The sequence below is a fragment of the Pogonomyrmex barbatus genome, unplaced genomic scaffold, assembly GCF_055798465.1.
Source record: "Pogonomyrmex barbatus isolate J1 unplaced genomic scaffold, ASM5579846v1 scaffold14, whole genome shotgun sequence".
NCBI lineage: Eukaryota > Metazoa > Arthropoda > Insecta > Hymenoptera > Formicidae > Pogonomyrmex > Pogonomyrmex barbatus.
In genome coordinates, this window is record NW_028297110.1 from 550612 (window position 1) to 572249 (window position 21638).

The window sequence follows — 21638 nt, forward strand, 5'->3', positions numbered from 1 at the left end:
ATTATTTTCTTTATTAAATAATTCTTTTGCTTATTACATATAACAATTCTCAAATAACAACATTTACAAAAATAAATTTATATGTAAAATAGACTCTAAAATTTTATAAATATCAAGATTTCTTTTTATATAGTATAAAATATTCAAATATATTAATTTATATATGATAAAATACGTGGAACAGTGCAGCTAAAAAGAACAGATTATATTGCATGCGTAATGATTGCAATATTCGTAACAGTCGAACTGATTTTCGATGGTAAAAACAAATTATACATTGTTAAATCGACAATTTTATACATACATCATGTCGCGAATCTTTATTTATTATTATAACATAATTTTCTTTATTTGCATGTATAATTGCAAATATGCAAAATTGATATTTTTATATTTTTCACTTGATTTAACATTCTTTATGTTGTTATATTTTATGAATTTGTTGTATTATAATATTTGTAAAACGCTTGTGGGTGTGTCGGTGTGTATATGTGTGTACACGTATGTGTAATTATATGTAGCAATATCCTACATAAAAATTATCCCTGGATAAATCAACAAAGTTATAGAAGAAAGTTATAGAAAGACTTGTTTCGTTTTAAGGGAAATATCTTGTATATAATACTTGTATAAAACTTGTATAATACTATTATACTATTATAATTAGGAAAAGCATTAATATAATTACACGCCTTTAAATTTTACAACATAATTTATTGTTCACTTTAGTTATGATTTGTAACATACGAAAGCTTGCTATGAACATTTCATTTACTACAAGACTTTCCATTTTCATCACACCTGAATTCATTTTTCCTCTAGTTCTCATTCACGAAAGCAAAGATTTTTATGTATTTGCTATGTAAAGTTTCGACACTTGTAATCCTTTTCTTGCTCTTTTGCATATGTTTTATTTTTTATAATAATATTAAGTATTGAGGAGTAATTCAATATTTATATCATGCAATAAATTATTGGGTTAGCAAGGATTGTGAAATTTGCGAAAAATAATTCTTATTAAATTTCATTTTTTATGCCAGGGATATATATAAAAGAAAATTTAAATAAACACGCCTATTAAAAGGCGTGGAAGATTTTGCATAATAAGTTTATTTTTTACATAAATTTAAGAAAAATTTGATTTAAAAGTCATTTAATTTTAAAGCTATTTAACATTGGACATGGTAAAATATTACAAGAAATTGTAAAAGCAATTGTAAAAGCTGTCGAATAATGATTTACTTCAAGTTTTTATCGGTCGTTTTATTTTGCTTAAAGTGCGACAGTTCAATGGCACTCAAAATTACTATTACAATTGGCAATTGGATCATAATCGATTTTGTTTCAAATAAAAATTGTACAGATTTCTTCTATGCTATTTCTTTCGTTCAGGCACTTGGAAAGTGTGGAAAGTGAAAGGTAATACAATAAAATTATCAATAACATCAAGGTTTACTTTATTATACTATGTACTATAATATTTATAATTGAGTAGGTACTTGGAACAAAGTTGGACACAAAGTATGGTAAATGAATTATGGCACATGATATGTACAGTATGGAGGAAATCTCTCTCTTTCCCCTTATCGTACATTGCGCGCAATTTGGTACGTTTAAGAAGCATAATATATACTCACGAATTAATACAAGTCTGTGAAAAAATTTTGCTAGTAGACGCACATGTTTACGACATGTAGCGTAGAGTCTTGTTCTTGTTTTATTTACGATATCGTAATGGGCGAAACTGGGAAGTGTTAATGAGTGTTGTCATCTAGAGCGGTTATTGACACGCGCTTGAAAATTAGAAACTCTTTTCGCCTGATGTCCGAGACGAATATCCGTAACGAATACAGAACGTAACGAGGACGTGTACTTATGTGAATTATACTACGTTATACAAGCGGATATAATTTAATTAATAAACTAATTACTACATAATTTACAAATAGATTTACAATTCGTACAATTTGTCGATTATGTACAGAGAGAGACTCGAAGGTGCCTAATATAAGAAGTAGCATAAGTATAATCTGTCAAGCAAATAAGAAGAATGTAACATCAAACAGTTGTTGTTCTATGAGATATATGATTTATTTATACATAAACGTAGCCTCGAAACATTGCTCCAAGTTGCACGCAACATATTTACATAGAAATTTCTACAATGTTAGACAATTAAACTAGTACCTTTTATGATATGTCTTTATTATATTATTATAGTATGTCGTTCGCGATAGTTACAGTCTTACTCATAAATAGCGTTTCACCTTTACATTGATCGCGCATTTAATTACAATTTATAGAGATTAATGAGAATTTAATTCGCTGTGAAATTATGATTATGATTTGTCGGTCGTTATTACACACATATAGATTCGTATTCTGATACATCTGAAGTTATTATGGGACACGTTGGAACGTGTTGTACGTAGACATAGTGTAAACATAAATATGTAGGACGTTATTTCTATTATACAAACGACAGTTCGCGATTGTTTCAGATTTTTACCAGTCTGCAGATGCGTAAATAAGCGTCGCGAGGACGCTTGTGTCGAACGTGAGGTGTAGAACGAAAGCGATTCTCCTTATAAATGGAAGCTAGATATGCTCTACTTCTTTCTTACGTTATCGTATCGACGTTGATTAAATTCGTTTTTTTTTTAAGGGAGAGTTGCGTTTGTTCTATATTATAAATATTTACGCGTAAAGTATCTTAACAAACCGAATAACAAGGAATCGACGCAACACGTCACTCGACAAAACGGCGTATAGCTAGGTTTAAAGTCAGTTTGGAGCGTAAAATTGCGTATCAACTTTGGCAATTCCAAGTCAAATGATGAGGAAAATTTGCTAACGACATCACGTTTGTGTCTATGTAGAAACTTAGCTACCTAAGCTGGCCACGTGAACACCTATGAGTAAGACTTTTAAATTTAACAATTCATTTTGGCTCTTTTTCCCCTTCAATTTATATGTATAAACATTTAATCTATAATTGCTGATAATAATTATAACTTTATACTAATTTATACTAATTTAATTATTAGTTTCCATAATTTTTTTATACAAATATGCTCCCGTCATAACGTTTTGACGTTAATACTTTTCGGTTATCCGGTAAAATCGTGCCATGCGGGCATCCAGGGCGATGGTTGATGATCCGCGCAATCGCCATAAAAATGAATAAATTATAAACACGCGTACATAAGAGTCTTCACTGTTTACGCATACGTATCATGCGACGGTACAACGCAATCATTTTTCGCCACAGATCGTTCGCGGTTTGATAATTCGCGTGTTACGCTAAATCAGAAAGATCGAATTGAACCGCACTGATTGATGCTGCGTCAATTTCATTTTAATCTATTTTCGTAAATATCTGTCTGCTCAATAAAATATCGAATATTTAATCTTTCGTGTAGAACTCTGCAGGAATCTCTAAGAACGTCATAACTCTGACTTTTACATTTGCAGTAGTTTACGTAAACGTCTCGTAAATGTTATCGATCGATACTTTTAGAAATTAAACTTGCGGTAAAAGAGATAAAAAAAAAATCTCTCCATATTTCTTTACTCTATATTTCTTTATAGTCGAAATGTATAAATTACAATGAGTTGCAATTAGGAGCACTTTTATCGACCGTACATTGGACACCTTTTCAAAATATAATTAACGCAAAACAAAAGTAGAAGTACGATTCAAATAAAGAATCCATATTAATAAATATGTAATAATAAATTATTTTCTGAAAGAAACATTAAACACACTGTTTCCGAAATAATATTTTTTATTTTAGAAGGTCTTTTAAACTAAGACTCGATATAGAAATGTATTGCGGAGACGTGCAAGTCGATATTGCGACTTGTGTACTTTGTGTCGCGTGTGCCTAATCGCATCATTTGGCAAGACTCTTAAGTGCAATTCGATGACAATAACAATTGATAAAACACATTATGATATGACTTGTTACCCTGTATTAAATATGTATATTTGCGCTATACTTGCGCTTGTTGAGGAGACTTTATTTCATTTCACAGTCTTACTCATAAATAGTTTATTTCGTTAAAACTGAAATATCTATATTATATAATAGAAAATAATAATAATAATTAACATTATTCAGAAAAGACATTCACTCGGATATTTTTATTTGTTAAATAATATGTCGTAGGGTTGTTTATTTTTTAATTAAAAAGAACGAATATTAATTAAAGTAATCATTGTTCATCGAGATTCCTTATTGAAAGAGAGAGGGTATATTTGTTTTTAGAACAATTCTCTATGTTAAGTCTCAGTAATTATTATTATAGACTTGTGCATTGACAAGTTAATATTCACGTTGCACATGCACACGATGCACGGCGTATTTTTTTCTTGCGACGAGATGTACCAAATCATTATAACTTTTCTTCGTCTCGAAACCACACACAGTTTGTTTTTTCAGTTTTTTTAGTTTACTAATTTTTTAATAATTCTTCTTTTAAGTTAACATGATCGAAGAGATCATAATTTATTGAAATTTTCTTAATTCTCGTGAATGCTTATATCTGCGTAATTAAATTTTAAACTAAAATTAAATTTTTATTACTTAAAATAAAACTAATAAAGTTTGATTTACAACGAGTTTTTTATTGCTAGCTTAAAAATTGTCCTCCTTGATGTTCCTTGATATACTCGCTAAGAGCAGATCAATTTTAAAATAAACAAAGAATTATTGGTTAAAAGAATATTTTGATGGTTCTGAAATGTTTATAACGTGTGTAATTTGTAACGTTGTAATTTTTTGAGTCTTTTCATATGATACAACCATGTTCTTTGAAACGATTGAAACTTATGACGTACCACATAAGCGCGACAAATATAATGTAATTCACAACCTATCAAATGTTTTATTTAATTATTATATCTCGATATGTTATGTTTAAGTGAGAAAAAGAATAATTAATGACGCTAAGAGTTTGGCAATACACAGGAAGTGTATGGAATTCATATCGGAATGTTTCTCCATATGTATATATATCGTAACAATAATAAACTAATGATGAGAAAATGGTAAAATTTATTTCTATATAGATCACATTTTTAACGTAAAAAATTGTAACAAAATCTTTGAAAATGAAAAATTTTATGAAGAATTATTATACAAATTTAATAAACGGAGCACGTTTTATGGCAACATTCGCGTAATAACGCGTATAATTATCTTTGTTATAACATATAATTCTATATACTTCCTGAAGACACCTCTCTTATTTGATGTACATTTCTGTCCAAGTATTGTGAAACTATTCTTAATCTAATTCATAGAGTTATGAATCATATGTACATAATTTTATTAGTTACGTAACAACAACATTATGAAGAACATTATTTATAATGGTTACAATTACCATAGTTTTTTTTATACAAATAGAAATAAAAGAAAACATATAAAACTAAACTCGAAAAGAACAAGATTAAGAAATACAATAAGAGAGATGGCAGGTCTTTGTCGCAACATCTTGCTAATATTCCAACTCGTAACTTAGGTTTTACATTGAGAAAGTGTAGTGACTAGAAAAATAATCATATTTAACACACAATCTGTGTCGCTAACAGAATCGATGTATTACACGGTCGCAATTAAACAGTGAGGGAAAATAAATATTTTCTTTTTTTCTACAAGAAAATCGTTCACAATGCAGGGCGGTGGGTCTGCGGTTTTTAATGACCGTGAATAAAGGCTGATAAACCCGCTGATAAACCCCGATATTGCTCCGCTCGAGCGAACGCGCCACGGACGAGAGAGAAAACAATGAATAATGAACGTTTCACTAGACTCCTATATTGCACTAGAACTTCTTTCTCACTACCTAGTAGAATGGCAAATAGGCTATTATTCTCCTATAAAATACTATACTTATCCTCTTATATATATGTACAATTTAAAAACTGCTATCGTTTCTTCCACTTTTACTTTTAACTATTATTGGTATTTCCGTTTGCCCGAATGATGTCTCATCCTCTTCACATAAAATATTGTTCTAATGTTGGATATACACGACTATGCTTTTGGTAAATTTTTTTGCAATTATTATTGTTAATCATACATCTGATTGTTCGGAACAGATACAAATTTCTCGGGATTTAAAATCGAATAAGCATTAGATGACATTTTTTTATTAAAATCTAATTTATTTCAAAGAGCTGACAACTGACAAATAATATTTTTTCAAGTTTGTTGAAAAATATAATTTTTTTCTCAACATCCAATGTATAACTTTGTAATCTATTTATCTTTGTAAGTAATGCTGTTATCGTATTTGTCGTAATAAATCTAAGGTAGATCAGAGAAATTAAAAAAATAAAATAAAATATTTAGTTTTATTAAGGGATTGATGCGTTTATATAATTTGCTGAAATACACAGATTGACGTATTATATATTTTTACAAAATGAAAATATTGATGAATAAAACTTTGAATTAATTAAGATTACAAAATTGAATGATGATACGATAATGTGAAATGAAACTAAATTGGAATCAAACTAAAAGAAATTGACATTTCAGATACCCGCTCATGTCAGTTACTCAATTCTCTTTTATCTAAAAGTAGAAGGCAAAGTTCTAATGACAACTTTTCGGCTGGTTAACCCTTCTCGATCTGTCAACGTAGAAAATGGATTTCCAATGTCAGTCTAAATCAACCAAACTTTCTTCATTTCAATTGCAAAATTGTGATTTTATCTTTCAAATATCTCTTTATTTAGAAATGTATGATTTAATGAGATTTTAATGTTACATTTAAAAAAGTGTGTCGGTCGAACAATCCTTACCATCTTTTTCAACAAATGTAATATCTTTAATCCAATGTTTAGAGTTTTCATGATTCCAAGTAAATTATCTATTAAATTTGCAGGATATGAAAACTTTTTAATATATTTGTATAAAGTTAGTGTTCAATATATTTGAAATCACGTTTTTCATTATACGCGAAATTATGAATTACACTATTCACGCGTGTATCCAACTTTAGAAAATGTAGTGCAGCAAATTTTGACAATCGCGACTTACAGAGCGTAACGATCCTTTCGGTCGTATCGAAGACTGATCGTGCCTTTATAAAAGTACGAGTCGCTATTGCACCTTACCTTCCGCTAAGAGGATGTTGATCTCATGCTCGAGAATTTCGTTGTCGTCACAGAACAGCGCGATACCGACGGATCCTCCACGTCGGCGAACAAAAAGGTACATAGATACGTAGACAGTCAGATCCATCGATTTCGGATTATTCGTGCGTCCGATATATTGACTGTGCTCTATCGGGAAACAAAACCGGAAAACTAAACTCTCTTCCCGACGCATGCACGTCACATGAGCAACCACGCATTTCCACGGCGCACGCGTTGATTCGCACAAAAGTGGAGACCATAGAGTAAGCGCCATTCGCATCCCTGATATCGGATCGATAAAGAGATTATCATTAATCGTCATGTCTGAAAGCAGGATATGCAAACCGAGATTTAAAACAACCCGTTGTGTCGTTTGCCCTCTTTCCTTCTTTTCTCCTACCCTTCTTCTTTTCCCTTTTTACGAAAATAGTCGGCGCATAGCGCATGGCGGATGCGCGGACGATCATAAAAAATACGAACAGAGTATAATTAATTCGTTTGCTACGTACTACGGTATTGCTTTAATATGATATGGTACAGTCTTTTCACTGATTGTCCAATATCACTACGTAAAACATTTTTCTTAGCTCTGTTAGTTTGTGTTTCTCTTTCTCACTCTCTCTCATTCTCTCTTTCTACCTCTCTCTCTCTCTCTCTCTCTCTCTCTCTCTCTCTCTCTCTCTCTCTCTCTCTCTCTCTCTCCCTCTCTCCCTCCCTCTCACTCACCTCCCCCTTCTCTCTCTCTCTCTCTCTCTCTCTCTCTCTCTCTCTCTCTCTCTTTCTCTCATTTTTTTTCTCATTTGCTCTTTCTTTCTTTTTCTAACGCCCTCAACCTCTGATTTTTTTCATATGCAACACACATTCACTCGTTCACACGCGCACTATCGTTCTCTTCACTGTTTACACTGCACTGAGCGTCTTCATTAGGATTAATATCACTTTTTCTTCGGCGCGACGTACCCGCGCGTCGTCTTTATAACAAATACGTACTTTATATTTTATGTTTCAAGTTGTACTTTTCAAGACGCGTTGGTAATTCTTGCTTCTCGCCGTTCACTTGTCACGACAAGCTCCATGAAAAACGAACGACGAAAAGTCTCTCTCTCTCTCTCTCTCTCTCTCTCTTTCTCTCTCTCTCTCTCTCTCTCTTTCTCGCTTTTTTATTCCCGCCGATTGTCATTTTTCCGACAATTGATTATGCCTTCAATGATTATTGCTCAGTAAATTATTGCAATGGCGACTTAGTGATTTACGAGTATTTCCGATGTGTTATTTTGTCACAAAAATATTATATCATTGCGATTACGTAAAATTTAATCAGCTATCGAAGATGGAAAATTATCAAGATTGCAAATAGTCCGTTAACGATATAATGACGTGAAAGCAATAATAGATATGATAATATTGTATACATATTTTGAATTAATTTCATCATCATTTAATTAATTAAATAGCAATTATGCTGCACCATATGCTGTTGGAAATTACAAAAAATATTATTACTTTTTGTTTTTCTATTTATTTATTTTCTATAATTTAACAGAATCTGAAAGATTTATACATTATATAGTTTCTTCTTCATCATTTAGATATCCTTTTAATATTATTTTGAATCAGTTAATCGTTGGTAAATAATTATAATATTGTAATATGTGGTGATATATATATATATATATATATATATGTACCAGAAATTTTATGAATTTTTAGTTTTACATTTTATATTCTTAATAAAAAAACTTTATTGCAATTATGCATTTAGAAAAAGCAATGCGATTTCTATTGTAGATTTATTTTATTTGGGTTATAGGATTTCGCATACTTGTTTGCAAGAAATATGATCGTGAAATCGGCGTCAAACGGCGATTTCAACCGCGGATGTCATATGACGAGGGGTCGAAGGGCAAATGGCATCGTAAACTGTTTTATCGCGATCGTTGGCGGTGTATTTCTTGATCTCGTAGTTTTCTGGACTGCAAGCTCGAGAAGACTTTACTTGAAACGGTCGTGAGAAAATATTGTTTTGTTAACTGAAGCATTGTAATAACATGAATATTCCAATTGAATTAAATCTTTATCCAATTGTTCTCTTAAAATCATGGTATACAATACCAATCCACAGTTGCTGTTAAATTAATAATCAATATTGCACAGTCATATGTTTGAAAACTTTAACATCTATTTAGCTATGTGCAATTTATATTTTTAAAAAAGATAACGAATAATTATAGTTCTGATGAAACGCGCAAATCAGATGGTATTTACGTAGCTCTGTAATGTTGTTATTACGGCAACATAAATCCGTCGCTATAATGCTTATCGCTAATGTAAATGAAAACACGAAGAAAGCGCTTATATCTCCCTAGTGCGGAGAGTTCCTCATTTTCCAAAAATCATACCGTTGAAAGCATCATGCATTATTGCAACGATCAGTGTTTTCTCAGCATTATCTATATATTATTCGTGTTCGTATTTTTGCGGGAAATAAAAAGTATCGATGCGTATGAGATGCGTTTGAATTTACTTGCTTATCTCAACATTGGAGTATGATATATATATGCTTTTGACATTAAACAAAAATTGATATATTCCGTCCAAGAAATTGTTGTCAATTGATTTAATGAGCTAATAATATAAATTTATATTTTCTGTCGCGACATCGCGACAGAAGTGAAGTTATGTCCATCGTGAAACATTCGTAAACGCGTCACCAGCGTTACATTGCATCGGTCGTTAACGATAACGACGAGAGGTAATTACGTTAGCTCAAGAGGAGAGAGAATCGCAAACCGAAACGGGTCGAGAATAGCTCCCTGCAACCGGTGATTCCAGAATATGCGTTTTAAGCATATTACACGCGCGCAGTGATAACAAGCGACTCGTTTTTAGCCTGTAACAGCCTCGTGTACCGATAAGTCTGCCCGTAGTATCGAGCCTTTGAGGTTTCAGTGACCGTTTCCGAAAAAGACTGCCGCGAACATGGACATCTCGGTGACGTTTTGATGACAAGGACGATTATGAGGACGAGTAGTCTCCTCATCCAGTAGTGTCCACCGGCGGAGTCGAGGGAAGCCCATCTTTAGAGTTTTGGGCATTTCACGGCCATCCCTGAAACTCAGTCAGCGGTTCGGGTTTGGGCTCGAGACTGGGCAGCTGGTACGGTCAGTTCTGCTGTCACAAGCCACCCTCGGGTCAATGTTGAGCCGCGAACTTCATGCGCTTCTGCTTCTGCCGTTGATTGCAAAACCAGACTCGTACTACGTTCTTCTTCAGGTCGAGTTTTTCCGCGATCGCCGCGATCTTCTCGCCGGACGGTCGCGGTTGCACCGCGAAATATGCCTCCAACGAGCGTTTCTCGGGCGCGGCGATGCTCGTACGTTTCCGCTTTTTCTCGCCGGCTGGCAACACCGAGGGTGCGTCCGGATCGCGCCGTTTGTTCTTTGCCTGGGCCTCCGCCTCCTCCAGCCACGCTTGAAGAATCGGCTTCAAAGCGATCATGTTGTTGTGCGAAAGCGTGAGCGATTCGAAGCGACAGATCGTCGACTGCGAGAGTGCGCCGACGCCCGGTAGTTTGAGATTGGCGAGCGCTTTGCCAACGTCGGCCTGCGTGACACCGAGCTTGATACGCCGCTGTTTGAATCGCTCGGCGAAAGCTTCCAACTCGCGCGGATCGGTATCGGCATCGGGATGCAGGCCCGCCGCGGCCGCGGCTGCGGCCGCTGCAGCCATCGCCGGATGATGGTGCGCCGGATGCGGCACGCTGCCACCACCGCTGCCTAGATTACTATGGTGGTGATGATGGCTCATCATACCGTTCATGCCGCCGTATACCGAGGGACCGTGTATCCCCGCGTGATGTCCGGGTCCGCCGCCCGTGCTCTCGGACATTGGCGTCAGCGTCGTCATTGAATTGGCTGGGTCCAGCATGTCGAGGCTCTCCATTCCCGGATGACTCATCTGGAACACGCGGATTTTAAATCGTCGATTAAATCTTCAATTCGTCCGACGAAAAGATATTTTTCGTCGCGTGAGAAACATCGTTGAGAAATGTCTTTGTAACGATTGGAAACTTTGAAAGAAAAAACTAGCTAAGCTGTCTCGAAATCAAAATTAAGCGCTTCAACGGGTCTCTTTTCTCTTTTAGCGATACTCCTAATTTATAATATACATTGATTAATATAATCATTAACGATATATTAATGAAAGGAAGCCTACACCTTGAAGACTTGAGATTATTACATTTGATCAAATGACATTTGTTAAACGGTAACAACATGTTTATATAATAAACATATACTGGAATAGAGACATTTTTCATTTTTAATTTATTTTGAAATAATATAAAAAAATAAAAATTAGCTGAAAGATATTTTGCAACTAAAAATTCAGTTCATATAGAGATGCACGAAGAAATATGCAATATAAAGTGAAAATGTGTAAATACGAAGGTATACGCTGAAAGACCGGATGCGTATCGTATTGCCGAGTTTGCGGAAATGCATTTTGATAAAGTACCATCCTAGGGTGGGAAAAGCATGAATGAAGGGGATAAAAAGCAAAGTTAGATCGAGTGCGGTGGAGAGAGTAGGAAATATGTACAAGCTAACACGTATAATTATGCAGCACGTGCCGCGGCCGTCGTCACGAATGCGGAACGCACCTCCAGCACAACTCTTTACAAATTATTTATGAACTCCTTTCATATTTTTCTTCGTTTAGATTGCTGTTATATACATAGATGGCATGCTATTAACTCGTTTTCTTAAAGTCAATATCGCGTGTTACATCTGTTGAAACGAAGCGAGAAATATATATACGAATCAAATGCGAATAGATTGTAAATTAAGAACGGATAGACGAAGAAATAATTTTTTTCAGTAGCCATTAATTTTATATTTTTTCAGAAAAAAATATAAAGAATATATTATTTTCCATACTTTCTATATTTTACTTTATATCTTTTTCTTTTCTCATTTCGTATCCGTGGAAATTTTCTGAAAATTTTTTAACATATTTATATTACGATTCTTATTACAATGCATTTTTTTTTCAATTAACTTATCTTAATTGTTAATTTTCTTTAATATATAATTTATTACATCCTTTACATACTTAAGTACGTAAAGTATCACGCATACGCGTATGATCTTGTTTGCACACATGAAATCGTCTGGTCTCACGAGAGTATACTGAATTAACTAGACGCCACCGGTTTTGACCATGGGGACAGGACGTGTAATTAGAATTAGTTCACGCGTATATTTCAGAAATAAAATTGTCCTTTATTAACGATAAATTTATTAAACAACAATTTAAATTTCAAACGGTAGTAGATGACCGATATCGTAAGCTATCGCTTACGAATTTAATTGCAAAACACTAAACTTTAAAACCTTTTTAAGGGAAAAGATATATCAAAACGATATATCAAAACCTACAATTCATATAAAATGTTTAAATTTATAATAAAACGCAAAGAAATTATCTGCTGGATCGTTGCTCAATCAATACGTTCTAAATTTTTCACGAGATACAATAACATAATATTTAAAAAAGTACGATACATAAACAATACGAAAACTTTTCAGTATCTACAACTTTTCGGTAGAACATTCCCAAATGCGAGTGTGCTTTTTGGAAATTCTTTTAACAAGAATTTTAAGTTGTTTAATCTCAATAGTGGCGTTTCTTCTTTCATTTATATTCCGTATGAATTATTTTTAGTTTTGAACGTGAAACTGCATTGTATCATGCTTGGGTAATACATAACACCGAGTACAGTACCGAAATCACTATAAAAATCGCTACTAAAAATATCTACGTCGTTCTCAATCCGGCCATTATCTCACGTACATACGTAAGCGCCTATACAACCTCGCCGAGGCTTATACATGTACACGTACACGCGTGGGCAACACGCGCATCATCTATTCTCATGAGAACGGCAGTATAGTGAGCTAACTGGATGGCACGGTTCGGTCGGCGGTGGTGCCCTGGGATAGTACAGTTACATCAGAAATGCAGGGGGGTTGCGCTGCACGGACGCTGGCGGGCAGCGTGGAAAAGGCAGAAGGTGGAGGCTGTCGGGAGCACCGGCAGCAAATATACAAGCGTATGGGGGCGGGAGGGAGGAAGGCAAGGGGAAAGGAGGAGAGGGTTCGCCGGAGGTTGTCGGGGGTGGACTTGCCCAGGGGCGTAGGGAGGTAGGGCCCAAGAGACCTGCGCAATATTTCATCATTACGCTGACACGATGGTAGGGTTAGCTGGCTCCTATGTTTTGCTCTTTCTCCTTGCTCTATTGCCCACCTCACCCCTAATTTTTCTTTCTTCCCTCCTCGTTCGAGAGCGTTGTGCCCGCTCTCGATCCGCGCGCGCGCGCGCGCGCGCGCGCACGCTTATACACGCATACACGCGCGCCCGCACGCTGCTTTTATACATTGACGCTTGTTTTGCTTTTCTACTTTTATCTTTTTTTCCTCATAAACAAGCATCAATCTGAAATCGAATTATCTTCATTTTATTGCTTATCGCTCTTTCTCTCTCTTATATTTAATTTACGTATATATATGCGCTGTATATTTTCTTCAAAGCGATACCAAAGTATTGCGCGTTTGTCAAAACTCATGGTTCTCGATGGAGAACGTGAAAGTGTCTTTATTGTACGAAACTGCATATTCAGCGATATGATTGAATAGAGGAACTCGATTTTGTTGAATGATTGAAATCGTTTATCGAAAATCATTTATATATGTAAAGCTATTACAGAATTTTTAAAGTTGAACAAATTATACAATTAAAATCACATATATCTTGACAATGAGACAAATTAATAATGTTAATTGTAATTTACTAAACTTGAATATCAGTTTCGATTTTTTTTTTACAATATGCAAAGATAATTATGTACGTGTATGGAAAATTTTTAGTTGCATAGCCATCGAAATTTATGAAAAAACACAAGATATTTTAAAAATATTTTTAGAACTATTTTACTGAATTAAGACAGAATTTGAAAAGTATAGCATCGAGAAATAAGAAAACATTGATTTTGCTAAATCAAATTAATAATATAAGTGACGGGAACAATAAGGTTAGGATCGAATTAAAATATAAAAGTTGTAAACTATTTATAAGTTAAATTATTCATGAGAAGAAGGATGCAGAGGATGCAGTTTATAAGTAAGAGCAAGATGCAATTTATAGTAAAATCACGAATGCAAATTTTGCGGAAAGTCGACAAAAAGAAAAGTTGAACAAAACTCATGTTGAACCCTCGCCACAGGCACAAGTTTCGCGAACCCCTAGAATTCATTGCGCTCTATCGGGTGAGGGGGTGAGGGGGACATTATAAGCAATCGTGACACGGAGATAATATACAAGCAACACACCCCTACATTTGAGAAGATCATTCCGGGTCGATGCGCATTGGTTACTCGGCAGCACCCGGCGTTGTGCCCCGTGCTGCTCCATTCATCAGCATCAGATTGCTCAGATTAGCATAAAGTACACGAGGCAACAAATTGAAATGCAATTCGCACAAAATCATATAGATATATGTACCGGTTTGCCTCTAAACGGTATAATCATGTCGCGATTGCTGCTATCGTACGGTTGCGAACGACGGACGGCTGTAAATATAATGCGGCTTATTAACCATTAAAATCGCGGGAAATTAAAATCGTTGTCTGCATTGTTCGCGATATTAACAAATAAACTGCGTAAATTAAATTTTTCAATCTGCCGATTAAATATGAATCCAAAATTAATTGCCGCGCGTAATTAATTATTGGCAACGATTTTAACCGACCGTTGGATTCGTTGCATTTTATGGATGTACCTCCCCCTCCCCTTACCCCTGCCCCCCGTTCCCAGTTTGTGTATGGGAGTTTACGAAACGCAGCAGCCTTCCGTCTTTATCACGATAATTATTCTGCGAGAACGATGCTTTTCTTTCTTTCATGATACTGAAGATGATAAAGGTTGAGTTCCTCACTTACGGTATCACTTACGATATCTAATACATAGTACAAGAATAAAAATGCAAAGATGCGTCTATCTAATACTAGCTAGTTAAATATGATCGTGACATTCACATTCTATAATTATATAATTATTAAACAATCATATCAAATCAAATTTAATTAATATTTATAATATTCTCCTTTTCTTCGTGAAGAGATATGAGAGAAACATGTTTCCTCTCAATGAAAGCCTTATTCAGAAAATATATATACCCTATAGCCTTTTTTACACACTATTGCGTAAGATATGTGTGTGTGTGTGTGTGTAAAAACACGTGAAGTTGTAGCATCATATTTATTATAGTCATTGTATTGTAAAATATAATGATATATACGATAGAATAATATATCAAAAATGAGGACTCACAAGGAGATGTGATTGTACCTGATGATGTGGCCGGTTATTCGGATGGGGGGTAGGCATATGTGCTCCATGATGATATACAGACACGGGATCATGCTTCAGCGGCATTGGCGTCCCAGCATTGTGCTTCCCCAAATCTGCTGCCAAAGCCTCCGCTCTTGAAAGTAAGCCATCTTGTAGACCACTATTCAAGCCACCGAATAAATCACCCTGAAACACAAAGTGATCATTGATCATTGATTAAGATATTTATTATAAATGTTTTGACATTCAAGTTACTTGAAGTACTTGTAATATACATCTTCCTTGCAATTTTTGCAATTTATATGCAATTTACAGTTATATTCGCAATCACCTTCCTTACTGGTTTAAAAAAATGTTTTCTAAAAAAAATTTAACATTATTAACACTGGCAATCATTCTTGAATAATTTTAATTATTGATTTAATGCGATATTTTTATATATATAGTATGCAAAAATCATTATGAATATTATTAAAGTCTGAAATCGTTGAATAAACAAGCATTTTATATTACAGTAGAATATATTTTTTTCACTTTTAAATGTTAAATTTGTTTTTGTATTTTTATATAATTATCTACTATTTTGAGAAAGATCTCTCTATTGGACGATAAATTATAACTATGCAAAAAGAAAGACAAATTAAATATTGTAATTTATAAGTGTATATAGTGTATAAGTGTAAATTAATTTTTTTTATGATTATAATGCATATAATGACTGATATTATAACTCTATCATTTACTATATGAATTTTTATCGAATTTAATCCATTTAACGTCGTCTAGACAACAGTTGATATATCGGACAGCAATATGCTCCCTCTCCTCTTTCTCTTTTTCTCTTTCTCTCTCTCTTTTTGTGCGATCGATATCCCAAAAATAGTTTTATTATCCGATATGTTCGTATTTGCGGGTTTTATAGGCTCTTATAAAAATTTTCTAAACTCTCTCTCTCTCTCTCTCAAACTTATTCAAAATTTTTTTATCTTATGAAGATTTTTTATTTATTATTTTTAATCAGATATTTCCAATTAGATTTCAAGTAAGCAAAATTATTTTGTTAATAAAGATTAATATTTATTAATTTGATTCAAACAAAAAATGTTAATGCAGAGAAATATTTGTTAAAAATATCTTGTTTCTGACTTAATTAAACTTAATAGTAATTTGGCAGAATAATTCTACGCATACATGCATCTAAAATTTTGAAAAATCTTAAGAGATAGAAAACTGCAAAAATTGCTAATTTTAAAATAAGTATACATAGGATGTGTGTACATAGGATGACATCATATATACCGACTTTACATTGTAGAATATTCGATCGCTTTTTTTTGAAAGTGATTTTATATAAACGGTAGTTATGACAACTTGTGAACATGGCCTCGTAAAGAATTACAAGTTTGTTTAAAACATCTATTCGTCATATAAAGCACGAACGTGTTGCCACAAGAAATTTTTAACTGAACAAAGGAACATTTCTGAATCTACTTTTATATAATCTTTTTCAATTCTAAAATGAATATACTCGTAAATACATTTGTAAAGTTTAGTTATCTATGACAGAATTATTCTCTATAAATGATAAAATAGTAGCAAAACATAATTTTTTATATTTTTATTGAAAAATCCAATTTTCTGAACCGAAAGTAATTTTTATAATTATTGTGGAAATTGTCATTATTAATAATTAAAGATATAAATTATGTTTGTGTGCTTATGCTGTTATCTTTTGAGGACAATAAAACAATAGATATGTATAATTGGAAAAACAGCGATATTTGCACGGATAAATGACATTAGATTATGATCCCCCCGAGCCCAGTAACGTCATTGTATTAGCGTATGTACACATGCCCTATGATGTTCGGTAATCAAATTCATCCGTTACACTGGAATCGATCCGAAGGATGGATACTTGACCGAGTCCCCCTTGGGACGGTGGACAGAATATATCCGTCAGTATCGCGCAGCGGTGGCGAAACTGGACGAGCCGTGGGGAGGATCATCTCGATTCCCTTTCGCGTGTTTGGAGATCCGGTCCCCCTCGGCGAAGTCAACATTTAATGGTAACGAAAATAGCTTAAACTATGCTATGGCGAAATTTATGAGCAACACAGAACGGTATAACAAGGGGGGGGGTGGGTGTGATTTCATTTCATGGCGCGTTATATGCGAGGAGGGTTACGCTAAAGCAAAAGGAATTTCGTAAATGTATAATTAATATATTTTATATTAATTTCTTAAATTTTTAGAGTTTCTCGATCGACGTATAAGTTTTTTAAGTTATTTTAAGTTTTTAAGTTATTTTTTTCTTCAAACAAAGAAAACATAGAAATTTTATTTACTTGTACTTTGTGGCTGTAGTAAATTTATTTCTATCTCTACTCATTGTTATTGATTAAAGCAACTCTTTTAAGAAGATATCTTAATGAAAGCTATACATCGCATTCATAGCCTCATATCACTTAGACTTGCCTGTGGTGAGATCGATATTATATGGGACATTCCGCATCAACTACATCTGTCACTTGCGACATGTTACTATGTTCGCTTTACGTTCGAAGAATATCGTAGTTATAAGTCGCACATAACTCTTGTAGTATGCTTTTGAAGCCATTTTAACATGAAGACATTTCTCAAATCCATTTGAACAAAATTTGTATCTTAATACGAAATGCCGCCAATTGGCATTAATATTGCACCTGATATCACAAAATTGTACAACAATACCAATTGTAATATTATATGATAATTATATATTACATTAAATATATTGTACAATAATTATTAACAGTGTAAATAAAACAGTGTGCATAAAATAGACTTTTTTATAATAGTCGTAAAAATATAACGGTTAACATATTTTTAAACAATAAAAGTCAATATACAAGTAATATTAATTTATATATGTCAAACATCATTTATTCTTATTTTCTTAAAAATGATTTTGCGTAAGACAAGTCAATAATATAATTTAAGTTATTTTTCGTTTTCGAGTAAATTCTTTCTTCTAGTTAGTAATATTAAGTAATAAATATTGATTTTCTATTCATATGAAAATGTGCTGCTATTTTATATCAATGTATCATCTATGTGTATCAATTGAATAAACTAGTTTCCAAATATAAACAGAATGAATCTGCTGCATTCTACGATCTATGCAGCAACGTAATTTATTTATTATGAACATATATAAAAATTATTACTCAATATATAGGAAATCGATGAATGATTCTTTTCCATGATAGATATATCGAATACTGAAAAATATTTATAAATTCTCGATATCTTCAACAATTTATAAAATCGATTGATAAACAAAATTTTATTTTATGTTGAAATATATCTACGCAGAAAGTATATGAAGAAATTCTCTTTAAAGTTTGTTACAGCTTAAAAATTTTGAATACACATTTATACTTTAATTAACACATTAATACATTTAAAGTTATGTACAAATAAAATATATATAACTTATTCTATTATTTTTTTATGTTACATCTTATGCTAATGCTGTACATAAGATATATTGATATCTTTAAAGTTTTTTATTATTCTCTACAAATTTATTATATCTTTTATGAACCACCAAGTCTACTCCCATTCAGATTAATGCGAAAGAGTTATCAAAATATCGTTAGTTTGGTCGAAGCGGATAAAGCTAAAAGTGATTCACTGCCCACTTATTTCATTACGACCTGTAATGTCCGCATTGCTCGATCAATGTTTCATGCGGAAACCACTGGCGTGTTCCAACGCTTCGATTATTTATGAACTCCTCGTGTCTTCGTCGAGTACGGCGTACCTACGTCCGTCTCTAGGTTGCTGAACTGCCGTCACTCTTTTTAATTTCGAAATTTCCCTCTCGCCGTCTTGTCGTTTATTGTATCTTCAGTCAACAAAACGCGAAACTGCATTCCGATAGCTGAATTGACCATCGGCATATATCATACTACTACTAGTATGATACGCAATAAAATATATATAAATTATACTTTATTTGTCACGCAGTTATACATGAAATTATTTAAATTTAAAGGTAAAGGTAAAATGAAAAGAAAAATTTTAATGCAGATGTTAATTAATTTTATTTATGCATTTTATTTTATCTAATTGATCAAACATTTTTCACTTGATAATTTAATAAAGACTTACACAATAATGGAAATTATATTGAAAATTTAAATTTAAATTTAATTTATGAGCGAAGAAATGTAATTCGAATTTACGAATAAATTTGATTAAAATGATATGCTTTTTAAGTATCGGTGCTATTAGCGTAAGGGTGAAACATCGACTTTTTTTTTATAGAAACATTAGTGTCAGACGTAACAACTTCCTACAGGAAGTTGTTAGATCCATTGACGATGTTTTTCACGGCAGCATGCTGCTTAATCGAAGCATTAGCAGGGCAATAAATCACGGTTCGCGGCTAAGGGGCAACGCGTGATGGACCCTCTTTTAACGTAATACTTGAACACTAGTCGCTCGATCTTCGTGCACACTCGATGTACACGCATATACGTGAATATACGTGAATTGTAGTAGTCGAAATGACCGGAGTTGGGAGGAAGGTTTCTAAAGTATCTCTCACATCGTCACTCCTTTTATTTCTATTACGGACCTAGTCTTTGTCGCACTTACATTCCATTATACAAATTAATTTAATTTATGATCACAGTCACGTCTACGTCTAAGTCTATTTTTATTCAAAATTATCAATTAACGTGCTGATCGTGAAATTTCTGAAAAAGAATAAATCAATTTTCTCTTGCCTGTTTTTATCCCCATATGTTATCCTTTATATAATTATGAAATTGAAAAAGAAACTATGAAATTGTGTCATACATTGTCGAGTTAACATAAAATAAAACCGTTTGTTGTGAATGAAGCTTAATGAAGCAACCGAGAATACGGATTGCTCTTATTAGCCACATAGTTAACACTTCCTGCTGTTGTTTAGCAAAGTTTCTTCCCCTTCGCGCGATTCTCTACGTCGTCGCGGTTAATAGAGTCATTTTTCGATGCGGCCGACCCCGGAGAGCGGTTGAGGTACATCTTCTGGAAGTAAGGTATTACGAGGATTAGGCAATTACAATTGAATTATCAGACCCTGCAGGCCCTCCACGTAATTTATCCGAAAAGCGACGGTGGGTCTGATTAAGTGACTAATATAACTGATAACAAGGATGCGCCATCAGTTTTGGGAAATAAAGATTTAGGAAGAGAATTGAAGCACAGAGAATAAACAGTAGTTTGCTAGTTTCCTCGCCAGTTTGCCTTGAAATGATAATATATCGTTCGGCTACTTAAGTATTTTTCAAGAAATATCTATTAAAACATGGCGTGTGACACTTTGGCTTCTCTATCTTTTGCCACCTGCAGATATTAGCGATATTTCTAGTTTTATTTTATTAACGTTGATATTATGTTAACTGCTATGCTATATATAAAGAGGCTATGAGATTGCCGCGTCAAATTCCAGGATACAACTCGAGCACATCTTTTTCCGAACAGTCCTCGGTGTAAAAGCGTTAGCAAAATAAGCCGATTATATCGCGATCATATCTTGCATAATTCATTGATATCAGATGCGCATAATCGTTTGTCTATTAAGGCACTGTTTCTTGGAAAATAGTATTCCCAGAAAACCAATTCCTTTAATCCATTTCGTTCGGAGAGCAGACGAATGCAAAATTAGATGTGCCCCGGACACATCAATATGGTACATAAATCTTCGAACGTGTGCACAAAATCAATTAGCAATTAAAGCTCAGCCGTGTCTGAGCGCCAAGCGGTTAGTCAGAGAGCCGTGTTCGTGAGAGTCGATCGATAAATGCCGCCAAGTAGCGCATCCGTCGCGTCAATAAGATACGAATAGCACGGCATCGATACTAAGAGGGGCGCATCAGTGGCGAATGAAAAAATAAAATAAAATCTCGTCACGCGGCGTGCGGTTCAATTACGTATCGTTCGTATATGAAATTGATCAGCGATCAAGCTCGCGGTTACTACAGGTCCGAATGCGGTGTGCGGAGTGCGGAGAGAGCGCGCGCGCCACGGACCCGTCGGC

The 21638-nt window shown here is 33.8% G+C and overlaps 1 protein-coding gene and 1 long non-coding RNA gene across 4 annotated transcripts in view; one reads left to right on the forward strand and one right to left on the reverse strand.

Annotated features, from left to right (window-relative positions):
• LOC112552461 (uncharacterized) overlaps positions 1-21638 on the forward strand; it is a 100021-nt gene that overhangs the window by 24012 nt on the left and 54371 nt on the right. The window lies entirely within an intron of this gene.
• acj6 (abnormal chemosensory protein 6) overlaps positions 1441-21638 on the reverse strand; it is a 52959-nt gene continuing 32761 nt past the window's right edge. For 2 of the 3 annotated variants that reach the window (XM_089072851.1, XM_011635296.3), the window contains 2 exons: positions 15542-15748; positions 1441-11110 (listed from right to left, as the gene is read on the reverse strand). In XM_089072851.1, coding sequence (XP_088928977.1) covers positions 10346-11110; positions 15542-15748 — 972 coding nt within the window. In that variant the 3' untranslated portion in view covers positions 1441-10345. The remainder of the gene's footprint in view (positions 11111-15541; positions 15749-21638) is intronic. The other variant, XM_011635297.3, reaches the window with a different exon arrangement.